The sequence below is a fragment of the Diospyros lotus genome, chromosome 1 (assembly GCF_014633365.1).
Source record: "Diospyros lotus cultivar Yz01 chromosome 1, ASM1463336v1, whole genome shotgun sequence".
Lineage (NCBI taxonomy): Eukaryota > Viridiplantae > Streptophyta > Magnoliopsida > Ericales > Ebenaceae > Diospyros > Diospyros lotus.
The window spans coordinates 46,227,546-46,247,603 of record NC_068338.1 but is presented as its reverse complement, the minus strand read 5'-3'; the positions used below and the strand labels follow the sequence as shown (position 1 = coordinate 46,247,603).

The window sequence follows — 20,058 nt, the reverse complement described above, 5'->3', positions numbered from 1 at the left end:
ATTGAAATACAACCATGTCAATATTTGTTTTTTTTTGGAGTTATCAGCATGTTTAACGTGCTGAATATCATCTCCATTGTTTGATTTTTCCTTCAACTAATCCCCATCTTCTTTTTCAATTATGCATTACCAGAAATGTGCTCACCAGTGCTTTTGGAGGTGCATTGTCACCATCTTTTTTTCCGGAAGGAACTGGTTTCTCTGTCTCACTTTTGCTTTCAGATGGCATGGACTCGGACTTCTCATCAGGTTTTGAGCCAATGACCTCTTCCCCCACAGAGGCCTAAAATTGTTTAAAAATTCGATAAATAAGTGATGTCCGGTTAAATTATAAGATCATAACATCAGGTCCACCATTCCTGTATTTACAGAAGAGCAGAATATTGAAATGTAGAACAAACCTTGGAAGATTCAGCATTGGTCTCTAGTTTGAGTGTATCCTTCCTACCCCCTTTTCCTTCCTGGAAGATACTCAGTCCAACAGCCAAACTGATCCAGAAATAGAATAAAAAATAGATGAAATTTATATCAGATAAAAAAAAAAAAAGAAGAGATCCAAAATATGATAGCTACTCAAACTTTTGGCCATACCTCTTGGATGATATAACAAGCTTCCCATTTCGGTATTCTGGATTCTTGTTATTCATCAGATGATAAGATATTGCGGATACTACAATCTCTTCTATGTAATTGCTGAGGACCATTGTGTCAGCTTGGCAAATGGAACCTAGATCATCACAATCAAGATCATTAGATGCGAGTACCTCAGCAATGCGGTTTTTGTTATCCTGAAACTTCATTGCCTTCATATCCTCTTCCAGTTGGACCTTCCAGCTTATAAGATGAGTCTCATCATCAGGTGGCTTGATCTCAATATTGTAAGGAAATAGAAGAGCGAGTCTCTCATTCATTTCCCCACAGTCATCCTCTGAGTCCAATATCCGGGATCCAAGTATTAGGACTGATCCTGACAGTTTCTTCAACATCCTATCAAACAATTTACATAGCCTTCCGGAATGGAGAAGAGTTCTCTCAACATCCCTGACATAGAGAATCATGGAGCTGGTTCTAGAGACTGAAACCAGAACCTGCAAACATCCTTCCTGTCAGTACCATCTCAGATTCCCAAACAAACTACATAAATCATGAGTGAAGAACTTGCATTACCACCAAAAAAAAAATCAAAATGAGACCATGCATGAACAGAATAACGCAAGATTTCAGAAACAAGTGACTCGTCCATGGTTATACTACCTTGAAAAGTGACTGTAAGAAAAGTTTTTCATCGAAGGACCAGCTGTTCATGCGCTTGAGAGGAGCTAAAAACAAAGCAAGTAGCAAGCATCGGTAAGAATAACAAAGCTAAATAGCTTAACACTTGCTTGAAAGTAACAATTTAACAATCAGAATATCATGTTTGTAGTTGCTGATACTCATGGACAACATTTTAGATGCCAAATAAATCCTGACAAAATGGAATCTAGGGCTTGGTACTAATCCCAATCTTCAAATCGCCTTGGTTTCATGCCTACCAAAAAGACATGAAGCTAGTAAGGAGAACTCTAAAAGTTACACAAGAAGGGTACGTGTGGAGGACTGTCACCTACTATGCACTTGAGTTGATAACTACACACTGTTTGAAATGAAACCCCCTGGATAGTACAACCAAAAACCAAACTCCATATGACTAGTAGGAATAGGAAGATAAGGGTAACAATCTTCCATATAATCAGTGGTTTAGTGGAGATACGCACATTTATGGGGACAAATAATCCTTGTTTGCTGATTGACTGCACAGGATACTAGAATTGAAACTTCCAGTACTAATGGTATACCTATTTTGACTAAGGTTTGAGGCAAGAATATCCTAAACCAATGGACGTCATACACAATGCCTAAGTTCATGCACAGAGAGGGAGATTATGGCCCTTCTGTATCCTCTTTACCCCAGCAATGATGCAAGAAGCATGATCGTGGGTTAGGTCTCGTACTAACTAAAATTCTCTTGGACTATAAGGATGGTATCAGCTATACTCTTGTGTACATTAGAGGGGAAGAACAACATGCAGAGATTATGTGAATGCCATCCCATTACAGCAAACAAGAATGCTGAAATGGTTCTTCAAACAAATAAAAGAACACAAATTATAAATGAGTAAATATTTTATTAGGAAAAAGATAAATTGCCTTACATATTTCTTGTTTCAGATAATTAATCAAATGCAAGTTTTAGAATGTAACCTGGATTTGAAGAAGAGAACTGAGAACTGTTGCTGCTCATATCAATAGTAGACGTGTTTCTACGGTGCTTTGGGGGATCACTAGAACCTTCTCTACTCCTGTAAGGCACAAGGCATAAGTTGTACGTGAGACAAATATACTAAATGACTAACCTCTGTCTTCTGATATAGCTGCAACAACTTATCTGGCATACATTAAATTTATATCTGAGACACTACTTTGCCTGCGTATGGTGCCTGTAGTTTTTTTTCCCAGTTGAAGTCACAGTAAAAAAAGTTGTTAGGAATGTCATCAGGATAAATGCAAAATATATGAGTTGAAGTTTACAAGTACATAAAAACTGCTTTTAGTTGGCATGCATGTAAAAGTTTAAAAAAGGGGCAAATCATATCTACATCATAAATATTTAAATCTCTTATTTCATCAAATGATCAATGCTGCATTAGTGCAAATTTTCTGTTGTTTTATAATGCATCCACCATAATGTGGCGAGCTCTTTAATACCAAAAGGATTGTTCTATCTCCTTGTAGCTTTTCTTATAGACATTTCCAGAGTTCACTGTTTTACACAGTTAATGGACCCAATTTTTCTTTCTCTTGCATTAACATTCTTTCCCAAATAAAATGAGACAACTACCTTCCACTTGATGTTTTATCCTCGACTTCATTCTCTGCTTCATCTGACATTATTTTCCCCTCCAGAAAATTGATGGAAAATTGCAGAATTTCCAACAACATATCACCTTAAGCTAGAAAGTGACAGTAATATAGAAATCTGTTCATCTTGAAATATGAAAAGACACTAAAATCGCTTTATCAATTTCATTATACTGCATGCCTGACTGAATATTTGTTGGACAGTCAAATTGATGGAAATTGTTGGACCATAAATTGTTGTTGCTCAGTGAAGTAAGTAAAGGGCAGTGTCAAAAATATAATTACAAGGAATGAATAGTGAAATGGTGTTAATGCTCCAAAAGAATCACAAAGGAGCCGACTATGCATCATAATGTTCTAGAACATCATCTTGCAATGAGCTAAATACAAAGAGAATGGGATGTAACTCTTGAAATACCTCTAGGCTCCTCCTTTGGTGGCAGGATTGAGAAGGAACCAAGCAAACTGGACATTTGACCCAAAGTCACTTCTGAGATGGACCTCTTCAAAGACTAATGAAAGAAGCTTAAAAAATCAGGAAATATTCCACTTGACACCACATGGAAATCTTTTGATTATCACAGAAGCTAATGACAATATTAAAAATGCCTTCTCAGTTTTCAGAACTCAAGTAAAAAACTTTACTAGTGGTTACCAGTCCAAAAACTTGTCTGTAACCTTGATCCACTCTAAAACACATATCAAGGATTTATGATGGAAAGCCAGATTGGATATCTCAAAACCTAGAGAAAAACTTGATCCATCAGGGTAAACGTAAGAAAACTTACTGGATCCTTTTTGAGATTGCCATACTTGCTCTGCAACTGCAGTGCACCAAGCAAAACTAACGTCAGAATGGCTTGTACAAAAGTAGTAAATAAAGAAATTTTAAATTTTCTGTAGTTACCTTTAGAGAAAAGTCATTTACATCTAATAATAACAGCTTAGCTTCGAAGTGATGTGCAAGAGCTTTTGCAAGCATTTGCTGATAAAGTTCTTCAAAATATGAAAACAGAAACAAGACAGAAAATCAGGCAGTGAAATTGAGTTGACAGAATAACACCAAGGCAGGATCAGTTAATATACCAGCGGGTCCAGTGAGTAATATAGCCCTACTTGCAGGGGAAAGATTCCGAGTGTACTTGGAGACATCTAGGCTCTTTAAATGAACATATGCAGCACTAGTCAATAACACCCGCGTCCGCTCACTGTCATTGCCAACAAAGAAATAAGAAAAGAAATGATATGACATGGCACTTAGAAACATTTGCGCACTTGCAACAGCTGACAAACTTCACTCTTTCTGTCCCTTTTGAGAAGATGGTTGACTCCCTGTGAACACAATCAAACATGTTCTCTTTGTTTCCAGAGATGCAAAGTTATACTGTATGATTTGTGTGACCTGGACAAAAGATTCAACAATCTAAGGGAAGAAATTGCCAAGGTTGAGAGTAAAACTGGTTTGCAGTGACACCTACAAATTTTAGCAGAGGTTGTTAAATCTGATAACATGGAAGCAAAGGGAGACCTGGAATGAGATGTGTAATTCACTCATCCAAACAAGGTTGGACTAAATGAAATGAGCTGTGTCGATTGGATTTGTGTAGCCACTTTCATGGCCATGTCTCAAGTCAGCATGCCTAACTTACACCTAAGTGTTCCTCTTCAATTTGAAATCCTACTTGAAGGGAAATAAAACAGAGAACAAGTCCCCTCAAGAATACCTGTCTATACAGTATGTATCATAATCAAGGTGGTGCACCTCTTTTTATTCTTTATCACATTCTAGTTAATACGCCACAGAACCAAGTAAGAAAAGAGCTCTTGATGCAAGGCCCATCACTTATCCGCCACTCTCCATGAAAATTTGATATAATCCTCAATTTAACCTCCTCTGATTTGAAAAGTGATAGAGAATGGTATTTCTCCTAAAGGAAATCCAAAGGAAATAGTGTTGATACAACCCATATAACGAAACTGGTTCTAGTCACTTGCGTAAGTTCTGTATAAAAAGCAGCATCAGTCCCATACAGAGAGAGCAGGAGGCAGAAAAAATCACAACATTGTTCATATACATGGAATATGGGATCATCGAAATATTGATACATTAAACCTCTTCTTGATATTCATCTTTCAAGTGACCATACGGATTTATATATAACATTCGGTAGCAGAGAACACAAAATTAATGTTTTAAAAGAACCTATGTTATGATTTTGGATCGAAAACAATCCACGAACAACCCATCAACCAAACAAACGAACACAAAATTTAATGTGAAAAACCCAAATAAGGAAAAATTACAGGTAAAAAAAAAACAAAATATCACCATGATGAAATTAGTACAATAATAGTGATATAGTTACAACTAATTATAGGACATTAGGCACCAATTTATAGACCTAGACTCTTCATGTACATAGAAAATTATATCATGAGTTATGAGGATAAATCTTCAATTGAAATAAATTTCGATTAGAATTGAATTTGACATTCTAATCATAGTCAAATTTGAAATCCTAATCAAGGTCAAATTAGGAATCCCAATTACAGTCAAATTTGAATTTCGAATCATAATTATAACAAACTCCATCTTAACACTAAATTCAAATATGAAATTATTCATAATTTTTTATTCCAATAAAATCACGAAGAATTAATTTTCCTAATAAATACTAACCAAAACCACACCACATGAAATACCACCTAGATCTACATCACGCTTACTATAGCGGAAATTTTCAAACGTAATCAAAATATAGGCAAAAAGATCAGCCTCAATATATCTTTACTGAAATTAATGAGTCCATATTCATCAAACTCCACCTTAATCTAAATCCATCTGTGTCAAAATTGTTTGCATCTTAACTTATCACATAGAGAATTTAATATTCTGGTCCAATAAAGGAATATCATATTTCAAATTAGTCATTAAATAACCTTGAATAATATCAAATAATTGATGAATAAGACACACTAGACACCCAATTGAAAATAAACCAAAATATCGGATCTGTTAATAGATCTGGATCTGTTGCACCTGGCTGACAGATCTGGCCAATGGGTTGGGTCGTACCAGAATTGGGCCGGATCTGGGCAAAGATCTGGGTTGGCTGAAACAGCCAACAATGGCAGACCAAAGGGGGGCCGTCGGTGGCGTCAACGGCAAACGAGTGAGCTTAAACGACGGTCGGTGAAGGGCATTGACCGGCGATGGCGAAGTGGCCGGAGAAGACGACTACGGGAAGGGAGACGACCGATCTGCAATGAAGCAAGGAGGAGGCTGGCGGTCGAACAAGTAACCGGAGAAACCAAAAGGCCGCGAAGCAGTAAGTCGTCGGTGACGAGAAGCTCGACAACGACCGGCGATGGTGCAATCGACGGTGAACCGACGGACGATCAGTGAAGGGCGAAGTTGAGAGGCCATCGATCGACGGTCGTGGAGGCGACGGCAATGGCCAGAAAAGCTAGTGGCGACAGGGCGGACGGGAGGCAGAGGGTTGAAGAGAAGGCAAGACTGGGAATTACTCAGAAAGGGTAAAATGGTCATTTACTCGGCCAACCAGCTTATTTAATAGCAGCGTTTTGCAAAAGCCGATGAGAGAAAACTTTTGCAAAACACCATCTATGAACGTTTCTTCAAACCAAATATAATAATAAATAAGTTAAGTAGCTTAAAGTTATTATACTAACTTATAAACATGCAAATCTACCAACCAAATGAAGCCTAACAAACCACCAATTATATAAATGAACATAGAATTTTATATGAAAATTTTAAATAAAAAAATTATAAAAAAATAAAATATCACCATGATAAATTAAGATAATAATAATGATATAGATATAATTAATTTCAAAACATTAGACACTTATTTATAGAATTAAACTCATCTATAAATATATATAATAAATTATATCATAAATAGAAAATAAATAAGAGGATAAATGCTCAATTAAAATAAATTTTAATCACAATCCAATTTAGCATTAATGTGAAATTTAAAATTTTAATCAAATTATGAATTCCAAACATAATCAAATTTAAATTTTGGGTAGATTAAGAAAAAAAAAAAAGAAAAACACAGAAAACGAAAAAGAACTGTGTATGAATGATCATTCAACGGAGAGAAACATAACGACAGCTGAAAATCTCAACCCTTCTTCTCTACCTGAGGTAATAAGGGAACTCATCAAAGGTGACGCCGCTTTCTCTGCCATCGACAATGAGTCTCAAAAGCTCCTGCTCAATCTGCTCACCGGCAGTAACGGACGAATCACCTCCCGCCCATTTGTTAACTCTCTGTCCGGAGGCCAAACCAAGCCCAACTCCAAACCCTACGCCCAATGCAGACAACAGAATGTGCTTCTGCGCCATTACGAACTCACCAAAAACTCACCGATCTGTAATCTTTCTTTTCTGCTTTCGCCAATCTCATTCCATTTCTTTGATTCCTAGGTTAATTAGCTCAACTCTACATTAAACAAACGAAACAGACCATTCCAGAAAAGCAGCAAAATTGAAGAGACTCATACGCAACAAAGAACTTGATTTACACGTACGTATATGTACAACGAAGTGGGGGGTGGAAAAGGAGGATTGAATCGTAGTAGGAAGGAAAAGAAATGAGGAATTTGAAAGAGACAGTTGACAAGTCCGTATCTGGTTTGAAGACACGAGAATTGCGTATCTCCGATTCTTTCTGTGCTTTTTCGTGAATTTCTCTTTCCATGGAGAGCCATATGTGCAATGTGTATATATAGCGGGGGAAGGAAACAGAAAAGAAAAGAAAGGAAAAGAAAAGAAAAGAAAATTACTCCATGGCCATGGGACGACTCGTTTGACTTACCGTATCCGCTTTTGACTTTTCATGCACTATTTTCCTTTTATACAAGTGGAGACAGAAAAAAACAAAATTTGTAATCGCACCATCATATTCATATTTTAGTATTCTATATTATTACATCTCTTAAATTCTTAATTACGAAAAGGTGATCTCTCTGATTTTCTTTTCTTTTTTTTCCTAATGGTCTGTTCTTTCATATCCCATTTTGAATAATTGTAGTTTGACCCCCCCGGGGGGGGTTTAATTCAGCTCAAAAATTGGATCATAATTTGCATGACTAACTAATTAATCAGGCCTCCAAGACGAAGCAATTACAAGGCAATATTGTCAAATTCAGTCTGATGAGACAAGTTGGGAGGCAGAAGGACAACGCATGCAGGCTTGAACGTGATTCTAGGCAAAGCATAACCAACAACAAAGAGAAGAAAGCTTCCCCATTCACAAGTGGCCCAGAAAACGCCACAAATTTACAACAGTTTCTATTTTGCCGAAAGCCCACAAAGGCGGCCTCTCCTTGTTGCATGCTTGACTACTCCGTCACTTTCTTTTTCTTTCAAACTTTTATTTGATGGGAAAAGTGGGGCGGGGGGTGGTGTCATATATCTAACAATTTGGCAGTGATCTTGTTGGATCGGGTCAGCCAGTTCTGGATGCCAATGCCAGCATGAAAAAAGTTGTGGCTTTGGAGGGCTGCCTTCAAGTCCAATCCATCCAAAAAAACAGAAGGAACAGTGCACTGAGAGCATGGATCGTAGGGGGTGCCATGTAAGTGTTGGACGAAGTGACTTACATAGCTCTGAAATGACTTAATAGCTCCGGGTATGTATAATGAATGAAAAATGCTATTTGTGTTCACTGGGTTACATTTTTGAGTGCGAAAAAAATATCTCTCATTCAAGACAATAAAATGGTGTGAGGCGGTAAGACATATGACTAAAATATTTCTCACTTAAGACAGTGAAGTGACTTCGAGACGGTAAGATATAATGAATATTTTAATTATTTACACGTATATATATAGCTCAAAGTATATATAGCTCTTAATATACAAATAACATGAAACATAATGTATCCATATTGGTGTCATTTTACTTTTGGACTCTTGTGCATGCAACATTATTTGGGGTTTGTGGGTTACACGCTTGCCACTATGCTTGCCATCGCCATTGCCATTGCTTTAGGGAAGTGTCACAAGGCCACATGTTGGAGTTGCTTTATTCCCAAGGAAGCTCACTGTAATAAAGTAAATGAGCATTAACAGCACTACATGTGGTCCATGTCAAAGCTAGCCACACAAGGCTCTCTCCATCGCAGCCAATTTCCCCCTCGCTAAGTCAAAATTTCAGCGAGAGGATGGAAGAAGTTACTCCAACATAGTTTGCCATTCTCGATTTTACTCGCCATCTAAATTGCGAAAATCAATTTTTTCATCTTTTTTGTCTATTTTGTTGTCCATTGCAGATCTAGTCATCTCTTCTCACAACCATCATCGCCAAAATCATCACCATTACTATCGTTATCGCAATTGCAATCGTCATCGTCAAAGCATGAACCTTCATTAGAGAGGACGAAGCATATTACAACCGATTTGTTATTAGTTTCAGAGATGACCATTGAAGGTGATTGGACATGACGAAAAAGAAACCCATGGACAGAAAAGACGAAGAGTCACGGTGAAGAAGAAGACAAACAAATGTGGCAAAACCAATAAACTATGAAGATGAATAAAAATGGTGGAGGAGACAAACAATAATAGTTATTATTAAATTAAAAAATAAATCTTAAATTTTTATATTAGTAAAAATTATAGGTCAAGTAAAAAAAATAGAATTGAAATTTATTAATAAATAAATAAAATAGAGAATTTGGTTGAAATAAGTATAATTTTAAATAAAAAGAAAAGAATAAGGAGTGAATTATTTATAATATAATGGAGAATAAAATAGAAAGTATAGTTGGAAACAGCCTAATATATAGGATTACTTTCTCTAGTCTAGGTAAATTATTTGGCACATCGAATTTAAGTTAAAATCATTTATAAAGAATTTGTGTTATTATTATATGGGCTCGATGGCTTTTGAGGTAATATAGGAGGTTTTTGGGAAAAAAAAATGCAAGGACCTATAAAGAACTATTTTATAAATATAAACAATCTCTTTATAAATAGTTTAAATTACAAGAATTAAGCAAAGAATAGTTTATATTTTTTAATTAAAGTATAGATATGCATTCAGTGAACTCATTGGACACTTGCATTTTATGCAATTGGTGGATGACGCAACAGAGGGGCAACACAAAGCAAAGAGCAAGCATGCATGAAGCACAAAAGAAGTGGGTTCAATGACGCTCCTCACTTTCTCTCTTGTGCCATATGTGGCTTGTCCTTTTGCAGCCAACATGGATTCCGATTCTCAATAATATCTTGGCCTTGGAGCTTCAAATTCACTTGACTGTCCTCAATACAAACCTCCCTCCCATCCTAACTAAAATTCTAATCTACGTACCAAAATGTCATGTACACACGCTATTTATAGATAGCACAAATAAATGACATTATTTTTTATATTCATTAGGAAATAAAAAGGCAAATTTATAACTTATGAAAATTTATATATCATTTTCATATTAGTCCAATGTTATTGATGTGATTAATATTTGTCATTATCACCCACTGTCACATGATAATTCATCATTCCTAGCTAGTATTTTTTTGGTAAAACCCACGTTTTACATTAGATTATTAGAAAAAATGATCACTTAAAAATATTCAAAGGAAGATATAGAGTTGCATGGGAAACTTAAAACCCCCCCAATAATCTGCTCTCCCTCCTTCATGATTAAGTTCGAGAGATTTGAAGCCTCGCATTTCCCAGTCAGGTGCAAGATGCTCAATCTGGATCCAGTACTACTAGCTAGCTAGAAGGCTTATCACCGCACCACCACAGGAGAATCTCTCTCGCTATCCAACATGGCAACAGCTTCGCTCCCCGCTGAGGCACGAAACTTTAGTGATCTGGCAACTGAAAAATTGACAAAGTACCTACCAAATACACTATATTCCACAACTTTGGTAGCCATCAATTGATGAAAATAAAGTTGAAAGGGACAAATCCCAGAAAAAAATTATACAACAAATTACATCCATGCAAGAGAAAACTTTTGGTCTGAAGCCAAGCGTTGCCTCTCGCCTGGAAAGCTGTATGATCCAGTGCTCAATGATGTTGGCACACACAAGTCTCACGTCAGAAAGAAGAATGGGATGGGAGGCCTCACAAAAGTTTCTGATCAATGCTCTCTTTCTTCTGTTTTCTAACTTTTTGTTTTTGTTCGCTTCTTTCTCGGGTTGGCTCCTTCATCTTGGAGCTTTACAAATCAACAAGGGATTTGGAAAGATCCTTTCCGAGGGCAGTTGTGTGTAGTAGTTCTTTGGGTTAAAGTCTCAAATATGTATATTAAAGTTTTTTGATATTACTTAAATATTCTCTTCTTCTTCTTTTTTTTACTTTAGATGGATAATTATTAAAAAAATATAATAATTTATATATACAATATCAAGCGTTCAAAAATAATTTTAGTAATTGGGAGGGGGGGTTTGCCCACCTCGCATACATATACTTCTGCCCTTGACGGGGTGGATTAACTGTGTTGGTGGGCAGTTGTGAGCCAAAGCATATTATTCGTTTTGATTTATAGATCATATATATATAGGTGTAATTATATTTCTATGAGAGAGATACTTCCCGCATCGAATCTTCTATTATTTGTCAAAATTAGAGTATTTTGTGTTCATTCTATAAAAATAGTTTTAGACATATGCTTGAGTTTACGTGAAAGTGAATCATAAAAAAAGCTTTTAAAATTTATATTATTTTCATGTAACTTTCACTTTAATACCATATATACACAACTTCTTTTTTTTATTAAAAACTAGAAGCTATTTTTGGACAAAATTTTCTTTAACTCAGCTAATAACTGATAAATATTTATAATTGGGCACAATTAGATTTCTTCAACATTAGAAAGTATTCAATGTAATTGTATCACTATGTTATCATACCCATACGATATTGTAAACTAATCATAGGTTATTTGTGTGTTTAAATTGTGATATAGTAATTTATGAGAATAAACTCTAATTTAATTTTAAAAATTATCAAAAAACTGTTTATCGTCATATAATTACATAAATAATGATTTTTTGATAAGAGAAGGATGAAATAGGTATTTGATCCCCTTGGCTTGGACTTGCAGTAGGTCCATCACAATTATTATTATGTCAATATGAATGCATAATAATATTATGATGATTAAATTAAATACATTTTAGCTAGCCACCTCGGACTGGCAGTGGGGTTGCAGGTGCACGGCATGTATAAAAAGTTGTTACAAAACAAAGAATAAGAAACAAAAGAAAGAAGGCGGCCAAAACTCAAGAGCTAGCTAGCTAGCATGGTAAACAACTAATAATTAACCATCCGATCGAGTGGTCTAAAGCTAATATCACAACGTCCACCCCCACAAATCACAATCACATGAAGGACCAAGAATATTCTCCGTTGGGGTTGGGTCGGATTGAATGGCACCATCCTTCACCCCTAAGATTTTGATGGCAGATTTAGAAATTTAAAACTCAGGAACTAAAAATTAAGAAGTTATAAATGGTATCTGTAAATATGAAAAAAAGAGGGAGAATATGAAAGATCTAATGAGTTTGGATCTTGAGTCAATTTAAAAAAAAAATTAATTTGATCAGATTGTAGACTTGATTTTTTGGGATTATATATTTGAACTGAGACTTGAGAAATACATGAAAAGAAATATAAATTGATAATAACATTTGCCATTTTTTTTAAGGCGCAAATCAAATGGTTGAACTATAATAAGTTGAGATTCATATTAGTAGATCATAAATTCAACTTCTTATCCTGCACAATGAGATAAAATCTTTACCTGTAATTTACTTATTTTGTCAAAATCAAAGGAATAAATGACGAAAAATTACACAAAGACGATAATTCCAAATATGACATTTATCATTCAGTCAGTAACTTTATCCAATCACTGTTTTATTCATGAACTAAAATGGTCACGGTAATCTAGCATTGTATGAGGATAAAAGTCTTTACAATCTACTGTGGCCATCCAGCTCGACAAAACTAGTGATATTATATAAAAAAAACAATGATTTGGTTAATAAAATATAGTATGATGATCGATCTAACAAAAAAATAATTAGGCATGAAAAGTTGAACTAGGGTTTTTTTCTTTTTTCAAAATATTTAGGGTTTGTTTGGTTGTAGAAAATATTTTTTAAATTTTTAACTCTAATTTTTTTTACTAAATCAACTAAAAAATTTAATTAAAAAAGAAAAAAAATCAATTTTTAAAATTTTTCAACTTTGTACTATAAATTATGAAACATCAAAAATATATATTTTTAAAAATAATTATTACTCATTCTTAACATACAAAATATTAAAAATTATTTAATTATAAAATTAAAAAAAAATATTTTATAGAACTAAACATGCTCTTATAAATTTGTCTCCATTCTAATTCTTAAAACTTTTATTTTGGGACGAGTTCATCTAACTCAACCATTGGAGATGCATTCCGAAAATTCTGAGGATCATTTATATTAATACTCATCCAACCTGCAGTATGTGGTTAAATGGAAAAATATACCACATCTGATGATCACTAAATTCAATCTATTAAGTTCAGTGTGATCCATCGTTTAACTCGATCGAATAATCCAAGAATTTATAATATATTATTATTCATAACAATAGTTAGCTAGGAGATAGTATTCATTAATTGAAATATATGGATCTGATTCGTTACAAGTTACAACTCTCCATTAAGTGTAAATTGGTTTGGGCCCAATCCCAAGTGGAAGCCCATAAGATTGTGCTGTGGGCCCATGCAACTGCAACAGACCTTCCGGCTTACAATTTCAAGGCCCATTTGAGGGGAAGAGAGGATAGGTCTGTGCAGCGCAGTGAGAAAACTTTATTTAATATAACTGACAACTGTGATATTATATCATCATCGTCATCATCATATTAATATAATAATAATAATATATTTTAAAGTCAATGAGATAGTGTCTGTTTTTGATAAGTTTAAAAATAAATAAAGATAAAAAAAGAAAAATACAAAATGTCTCCAATTAAGTAAAACAGCCAAGAAGATGATTTATCACTTGGATTCAATGTCACATATCAACTTGTCATTTCATCATCAATAGTCAATAGCTATATATCGGCTATCTGTCGCCCTCTTAGTCTCTGTTTCATTTTCAAAGATCCTCTCCTGTAGGTGGGTTACTACCGTCCGGACTCCGCACCGATAAATGTTCGGTACATTTAATAAAAAATATACTTTTAAATAAATGCCAAACGAATACAACACCAAACCAAACGCGACGTGACCCATCCCCCCAAAAATCTGGAATTTCTGAATAAAAAATAAAATAAAATGATTTATAATAACTTTGAGAAGGGCCCGGTGGAAAATGACAACTGTATTAGGTGTAGGTAGACGATTCCTTCTTTCCTGCTTCAATGCCCTTTCTTTTTTTTTTTAAATCTCTTGGTAGGCTCTTTTTCCTTGCATCTCCTTCCAACTCCAAGTTGACCAAGCAGGAGAGGAGGTAGCTACCAGCTGAGTCCATGGATGCTTTTAGTCTAGGACGGCGACTTGGGGAATTCGATTGGGGGGGGGGGGGGGGGGGGGCTAAAATTATTTGATTGGATAATAGTTTGGTTTGAGAAAAAATCAAACACTGATTTAGGGGAGGCCGAATCAATGAACGAGGTTAAAAATTATTTGATTGGATAATAGTTTGGTTTGAAAAAAAATCAAACACTGGTTTAATGGGTATAGTTTGATTATAGTTTTCACTAAATTCAAACTAAAATCCAAACTGAAACCGAACCAAATATGCAGGTAACCGAACCAAATCGAATCAAATATATATATAATATTTATTTATTTATTTAATATATTATATATACAGATAATATATATTGACTAATACATTTTTTTACAAGTATTATAACTAATGTATTACAAATATATAAAATATTTAACATTTATAAAATAAGTAATAAATAAAAAATATATAATCTTAAATTATTTTATTTTTATCAATCAAATAATTATATCCAATAAGTTTGAAGTTAATTTGTAACTGTATGCAAGAATAAGGTAACTTTATTAAAGTTTGTCTTTATTTGTTGTGGAGTTATCAAAAATTTTTATGAATGTTATTTGCAAGAGTTTGTTTTTGTTTGTTGGTATGGATTAAATTAAAAAAATCATGATTAAAACCGAAATCGAACTAAAATCAAATAGTTTGGTTGTGATTTTTAATTTTTAAAATTAATGGGTAATTGTTTGGTTTTGATTTTAGTAATTTAAATTTGATTTAGTTATGATTTTGACAAAAATCAAAATCAAACCGAACTATTGCCAACCCTACTCTCCACCCACTTGACTTCTCGTAGTCTGATTGATAGCGAGGTCAATCTATCAACTCATGCTCCATCTCAATAAAAATGACAAAATACCTATTTTAACCCTTATTAGAAGTTTTTTTTATTATTTTAAAAACATCTCTAAACTTATCATTTCATAATTCACATATTTTTTATAAAAATAGAATTTCGTAACAAAATAGAGGATGATTTTATCGTTGATTATACGATACTTAAAATCGAATGAAAACTTATTGATAAAATAAATCTAAATTTTATTATAGATGAATTTTGTATTTTAAAACATTGTTGAAAATAACTTTAAATTAAATAAAAATATTTTTTTTTTATATATGAATGAACTCCATAACAACGTAGAGGATGAGTTATAGTTTGATCGTATGATATTCAAAATTGAATGGAAACTTATTGAGAAAATAAATCTAAATTTTACTATAGATGAATTTTGTGTTTCAAGATATTGTTGAAGATAACTTTAAATTAAACACAAATATTTTTTTTTATATATGAATTAATTACATTATTTTTTTTATAATTTTTAACCCTTATATTAGAAATTACTAAATCCGCGCTTACACGTGGGTATTAATAACTCGATCCAACACTATTATAAAAACAAAATGAATGGAAAAATTATTTCCAAAAACAAAATATCGTCTGCTTCCACGTGATTTGAAATTGGAAACGTTAATATATAAATTTTATATTACATAGTTCATTAAGCTTATCTTTTTATTTTCAACACGTGGGATTTATAATTTGCATATAAGAGGTTAATATATTTTCCTAAACATTTATTCTCAGGCCCACTGAGGTTGACATGCCATTGCTGATGCTGTCCAACAATTGTTGTTGCCAATTAAAAATCAAAGCTTAATAATTAAAATATCAGACAGTGACTGTTTGCATCACTTTGGGTAATACCTTAATTTATAATAATTATTATAATGAGGAAAAAGTCCATATACGCCTAATATCTTTTGGCTCATTCTCGCATAGGCCTTTTATGACCTAATTAGTTTTGATATTTTAATTACAGGCTCAAAATATTAAAAATTAGATTACGAGAGACCTAATTAATGGTCCCATTTTTATAGGTAGAGTAGATATTTAAAAAAAATCAAAAATGAGTTTTTGGTAAACTTTTAGAGTTTTAGTTTTCTGTTTTATTTTTTTAATTTAAAAAATATAAAATATTAACTTTAATTCATGAGAAAGATAAAAAAAAATAAAAAAGAGAGAGATCCCATCGTTAAAATATAAAAATAAAAGAAAGAATAGCTCTCTTTTTTATTATAAAGAAGATGGAGAAAAAAAAGAAAGAAAATAAGGATATTTAAGTATTTTAAGAATGTAACAGGGATTTATAAGTAATTAGAGTTAAATTGTTGTAATTTTTAAATTATTTTAGAAATCTTTATAACTTTTTAAATAAAAAACCGCTTAAATTTATCATTATCATACAAAAGTTAATGTGTTTTACCTTATTTATTAAAATAATATTATTTTTGAAAAGATTGTCGTTGCCTGGTCGCCACCAAATCAAAACCTAGTCAGATTTCCATTCACGTCGCCACCAACCTCTTTTTCTTGGGTGTTAAAGGTAATATCCCTCACCTTTTAAGACCCCCCACACACTGCCTCATGTATGTGGGAGAAATTAATCACGATACACGACGGCTCTTAAGGTAGGAGGCACAGTACATAGTACCTACAAGGAGCCACCTCACAAGAGGATGAAACTCCCACGCTGCAATTACTATGACTCGAACCTATATCTTTAGGTGTAATCTTTTACCCTGTGAACCATCCGTGCTACGGTCATGGGACAACCAACCCATGCATACGCATTGAAACCTCAGATTACTGGTATATCATATACATTGATAGAGGGAGGGAAAGGAAATTTCGCGGGAATGTGGTTTCTGGTATAAGCATCCAGCTTGGATCGCGTTGTGCTTGCTGAGTTTTGTTTTTTAAAACAATGATGATTAGGTAGTGTGGTTAGGGCTTCATAACTCTCTCTGTTATTTTTTTAAAGGTAATTAGGTTTCAAACTCTTGGGATTAAAAAAATGGCGTTTCTTAAAGCATTTCAGGAATGGCGCCACGAGCCCAGACTGCGGGAACCCGACATTGTCACTGGTCTCCACCCAAAAGGTTGCGTCGTTGAACATCCCAAGTTGGGTCGATCAAATAAACTAAGTAAAGATTTTCATTTCGAATTTATTAATTCAATGCTGTCATCGCTTCATCTTTGCTGGATGTGGGCTCTAGTCCACTCCAGAGAGGGTGTATATGCTTTTGCGTATAATTTTTAACTCATTTGATGTGGTTGATTGTTTGTTTTTTGCGTTTCTTGTTGATCTGGAATCAGGGATTTCAAGCTGCTTTCAGAAGCCCAGAGCCCATAGCCCTTGATCTGGGGCAGGTGATCAACCAATTTGAATTTGACTTCCCAGCATTTTCTTGGCTTCTAGTTTTCAGTTTGGTTTGACGAAGGAGCATTGATAGATATATATATATATATGCACTAATACACACACAAATATATCTACACATTGTATCACATCTATCTTTTATTATCTTTATCCTATTGATGTCTTCAAGGTTCAAGCTGTGTAACTATCTGCGGATTTATATTGAAACCCAGTCATATGTGTTTGATGGCAACCCTAGGAGCCGTGTGTTTATATTAATTATATGTGCTAATAAGCTAATTCTTTGACAAGCTTCTTTAAATTGTTACTCACTCCGTCAAATCTTGCAAACGAAAAATACTCACGTAACTAATGAAATTCGACGTGACAAGGGTAAGTTTAACATACGTTCATTGAACTTTAAAACTGTAACTATTTTCTTATTGAACTTTAAATTGTTACTACTTGCTCACTAAATTTTACTCAACGTCAATCATTCATCACTCATTATATTATCGTTTGATGTTAAAACACTCGTTACATTATCGTATGAACTTAAAACATATTAAAAGTTTTTGTATACATTTAAGATCACTTGTTTTTCAAACTAGAACTAAAAATTAAACCAATAATTCAAATTAAAAAACTATTGACGCAAACCAGAAGCCAAAAAAAAAGGCCTGCTTAGATTTTTTACCTCCATGCTAAAAGCTACGATTTTAGGGTGGATCTGATAGGATGCTTCATACTTATTGAGTTAATTACTTACCGGTTTATTAACAATGACTTGTTTTTCAGCAATATGCATATCCCACTATTTTCTATCGTATTCTTAGTTGTCTAATTCATGCAGGCAATCCTGATTTATTAATTATAGATTGAGTTTGTAAAATCGAGTGTGAAAGTAATTTTTTCAAGGTCACCCTTTGCCTAGCTCAGCTACTTTTTTTTTAGGCAAATAGAATTTGTTTTTCTCTGTTTTCTGGTCTTTCATGGAGTATGCACGGATCATTTTCACAGAAAATAGCTGTTTTTTTTTAAAAAAAAAAATATCGCTCATGAGGCCAATTGATGTACTTCTTTCAGGAGCATTGGAGGCCTCTCGCTATTTATCTCTTCCTATGGTTGAAAAATGTGTGCTGGACTGCTAGTAATTCCTGCACTTTGGGGTTCCTTCAAAAGCTGTTTCTGATCTGAGGCTTACCATTTTCTTCAGTGAAGAGAATACCTCTTTTGGATCTTTGGGCAAACTTCATTTGCTGTCAACCCGATTTCTCAGGGCTGCTTTCGTGGCTGATTGCTGTTATAGATTTGGAGGTACAGCTGCTTCTTCCTTATCGGCAGTGATCTTTTGCTCTGCATGGTTATTTTTTCTTTTACAGAATTGGTTACTAATTTAATCTTCTTCTCCGTTCATTTGCCTAATGCATTTCATGCTAGACACCTTAGATTTTCAGAGTAATTTTTGGGTAAAACTAACCAACAGGAGTTTGAGATCCGTGGGTTTGATTGACTGATGAAGAGATTTTAGAATTGATATTTCAAAATTCAGATTTTGGCATGGATTGCAAAGAAAAATCTAATCATGGCTTTCATTTAGCTTTTATATATATAACAGTGAAGACTTTTGTTTCATGATTTCTGGTAACATTTCTTCTTACACTGGTGTAGTGATCTCTTCTCCAAAAACAGTTTAAAGGAGCTCACTGATTCATTTATGGTTGTTGCCTCTACATATCTGCTGTTTATCTGCTTTATTAGTAGATTATTTTCTTATGCTGTCATGTAAACTTGATGATTTATTTGTGCCATTTCTTTGTCGGAATTTGCTTATGGACAGAATATTTTCACTGAAATCTCATCTAAACAGCAGTTCTAGATTTCTCATACACTAGAACACATCTTACAAGATTGTTACTATTTGATGATGTAAAATATCACCAATAATAAAATGATTGACCTGAAACAACAGCGAGGTTTTCCATGTCTGAGGTTGCTCCTCAACTGATACTTGCGACCACAACTGGGAACTGCCTTGGGTCTGAGCTGGGAGGGCTTTCTGGTGCTTAACTAAGAGGAGAGAATAATGTAGGCTTTGGACTGCAAGAAAATAGATAGAAGATAAAGTATACCAGTAGAGAGAAGGGAAGATGAATATTGTAGGAAGTGGGAGACAATTGATCCCACAAATTATGGGATCTAATAGGGGACAAAGGATCCACAAATTATGAGATCCACAAATTATGGGTTATGTTTTTCTTCTTTTTGATTTGAATAACGAGAGGGTTAGTGATGTTGTGTATATAAGATGTATAGGTTGATTAGGTTTTAAGTTTGAAGATATGATTGTATTTCATATTGTTTTGTTTGGCTATATGGTATCAGAACCACC

The 20,058-nt window shown here is 33.9% G+C and overlaps 3 protein-coding genes across 9 annotated transcripts in view; 2 read left to right on the top strand and 1 right to left on the bottom strand.

The window, feature by feature from the left end:
* Positions 1-20,058, bottom strand: part of LOC127797443 (uncharacterized) — a 34,565-nt gene that overhangs the window by 3,526 nt on the left and 10,981 nt on the right. Inside the window, exons 1-12 of one of the 2 annotated variants that reach the window (XM_052330354.1) lie at positions 7,462-7,615; positions 7,071-7,353; positions 3,985-4,106; positions 3,806-3,894; positions 3,687-3,722; positions 3,317-3,410; positions 2,435-2,477; positions 2,242-2,339; positions 1,255-1,319; positions 592-1,088; positions 402-489; positions 146-283 (exon numbers count right to left, since the gene is read on the bottom strand). In XM_052330354.1, coding sequence (XP_052186314.1) covers positions 146-283; positions 402-489; positions 592-1,088; positions 1,255-1,319; positions 2,242-2,339; positions 2,435-2,477; positions 3,317-3,410; positions 3,687-3,722; positions 3,806-3,894; positions 3,985-4,106; positions 7,071-7,276 — 1,476 coding nt within the window. In that variant the 5' untranslated portion in view covers positions 7,277-7,353; positions 7,462-7,615. Of the gene's footprint in view, positions 1-145; positions 284-401; positions 490-591; positions 1,089-1,254; positions 1,320-2,241; positions 2,340-2,434; positions 2,478-3,316; positions 3,411-3,686; positions 3,723-3,805; positions 3,895-3,984; positions 4,107-4,173; positions 5,102-7,070; positions 7,354-7,461; positions 7,616-20,058 lie in introns of those variants that run through there. The other variant, XM_052330363.1, reaches the window with a different exon arrangement.
* The window catches only part of LOC127797461 (S-type anion channel SLAH3-like), a 28,737-nt gene continuing 27,514 nt past the window's right edge, over positions 18,836-20,058 (top strand). For 5 of the 6 annotated variants that reach the window (XR_008022231.1, XM_052330430.1, XM_052330385.1 and 2 more), the window contains exon 1: positions 18,836-18,983. The gene's annotated coding sequence lies outside the window, so the exon portion shown is untranslated. The remainder of the gene's footprint in view (positions 18,984-20,058) is intronic. The other variant, XM_052330405.1, reaches the window with a different exon arrangement.
* LOC127797455 (S-type anion channel SLAH2-like) overlaps positions 18,906-20,058 on the top strand; it is a 28,667-nt gene continuing 27,514 nt past the window's right edge. Inside the window, 1 exon segment of the mRNA XM_052330375.1 lies at positions 18,906-18,983. The gene's annotated coding sequence lies outside the window, so the exon portion shown is untranslated.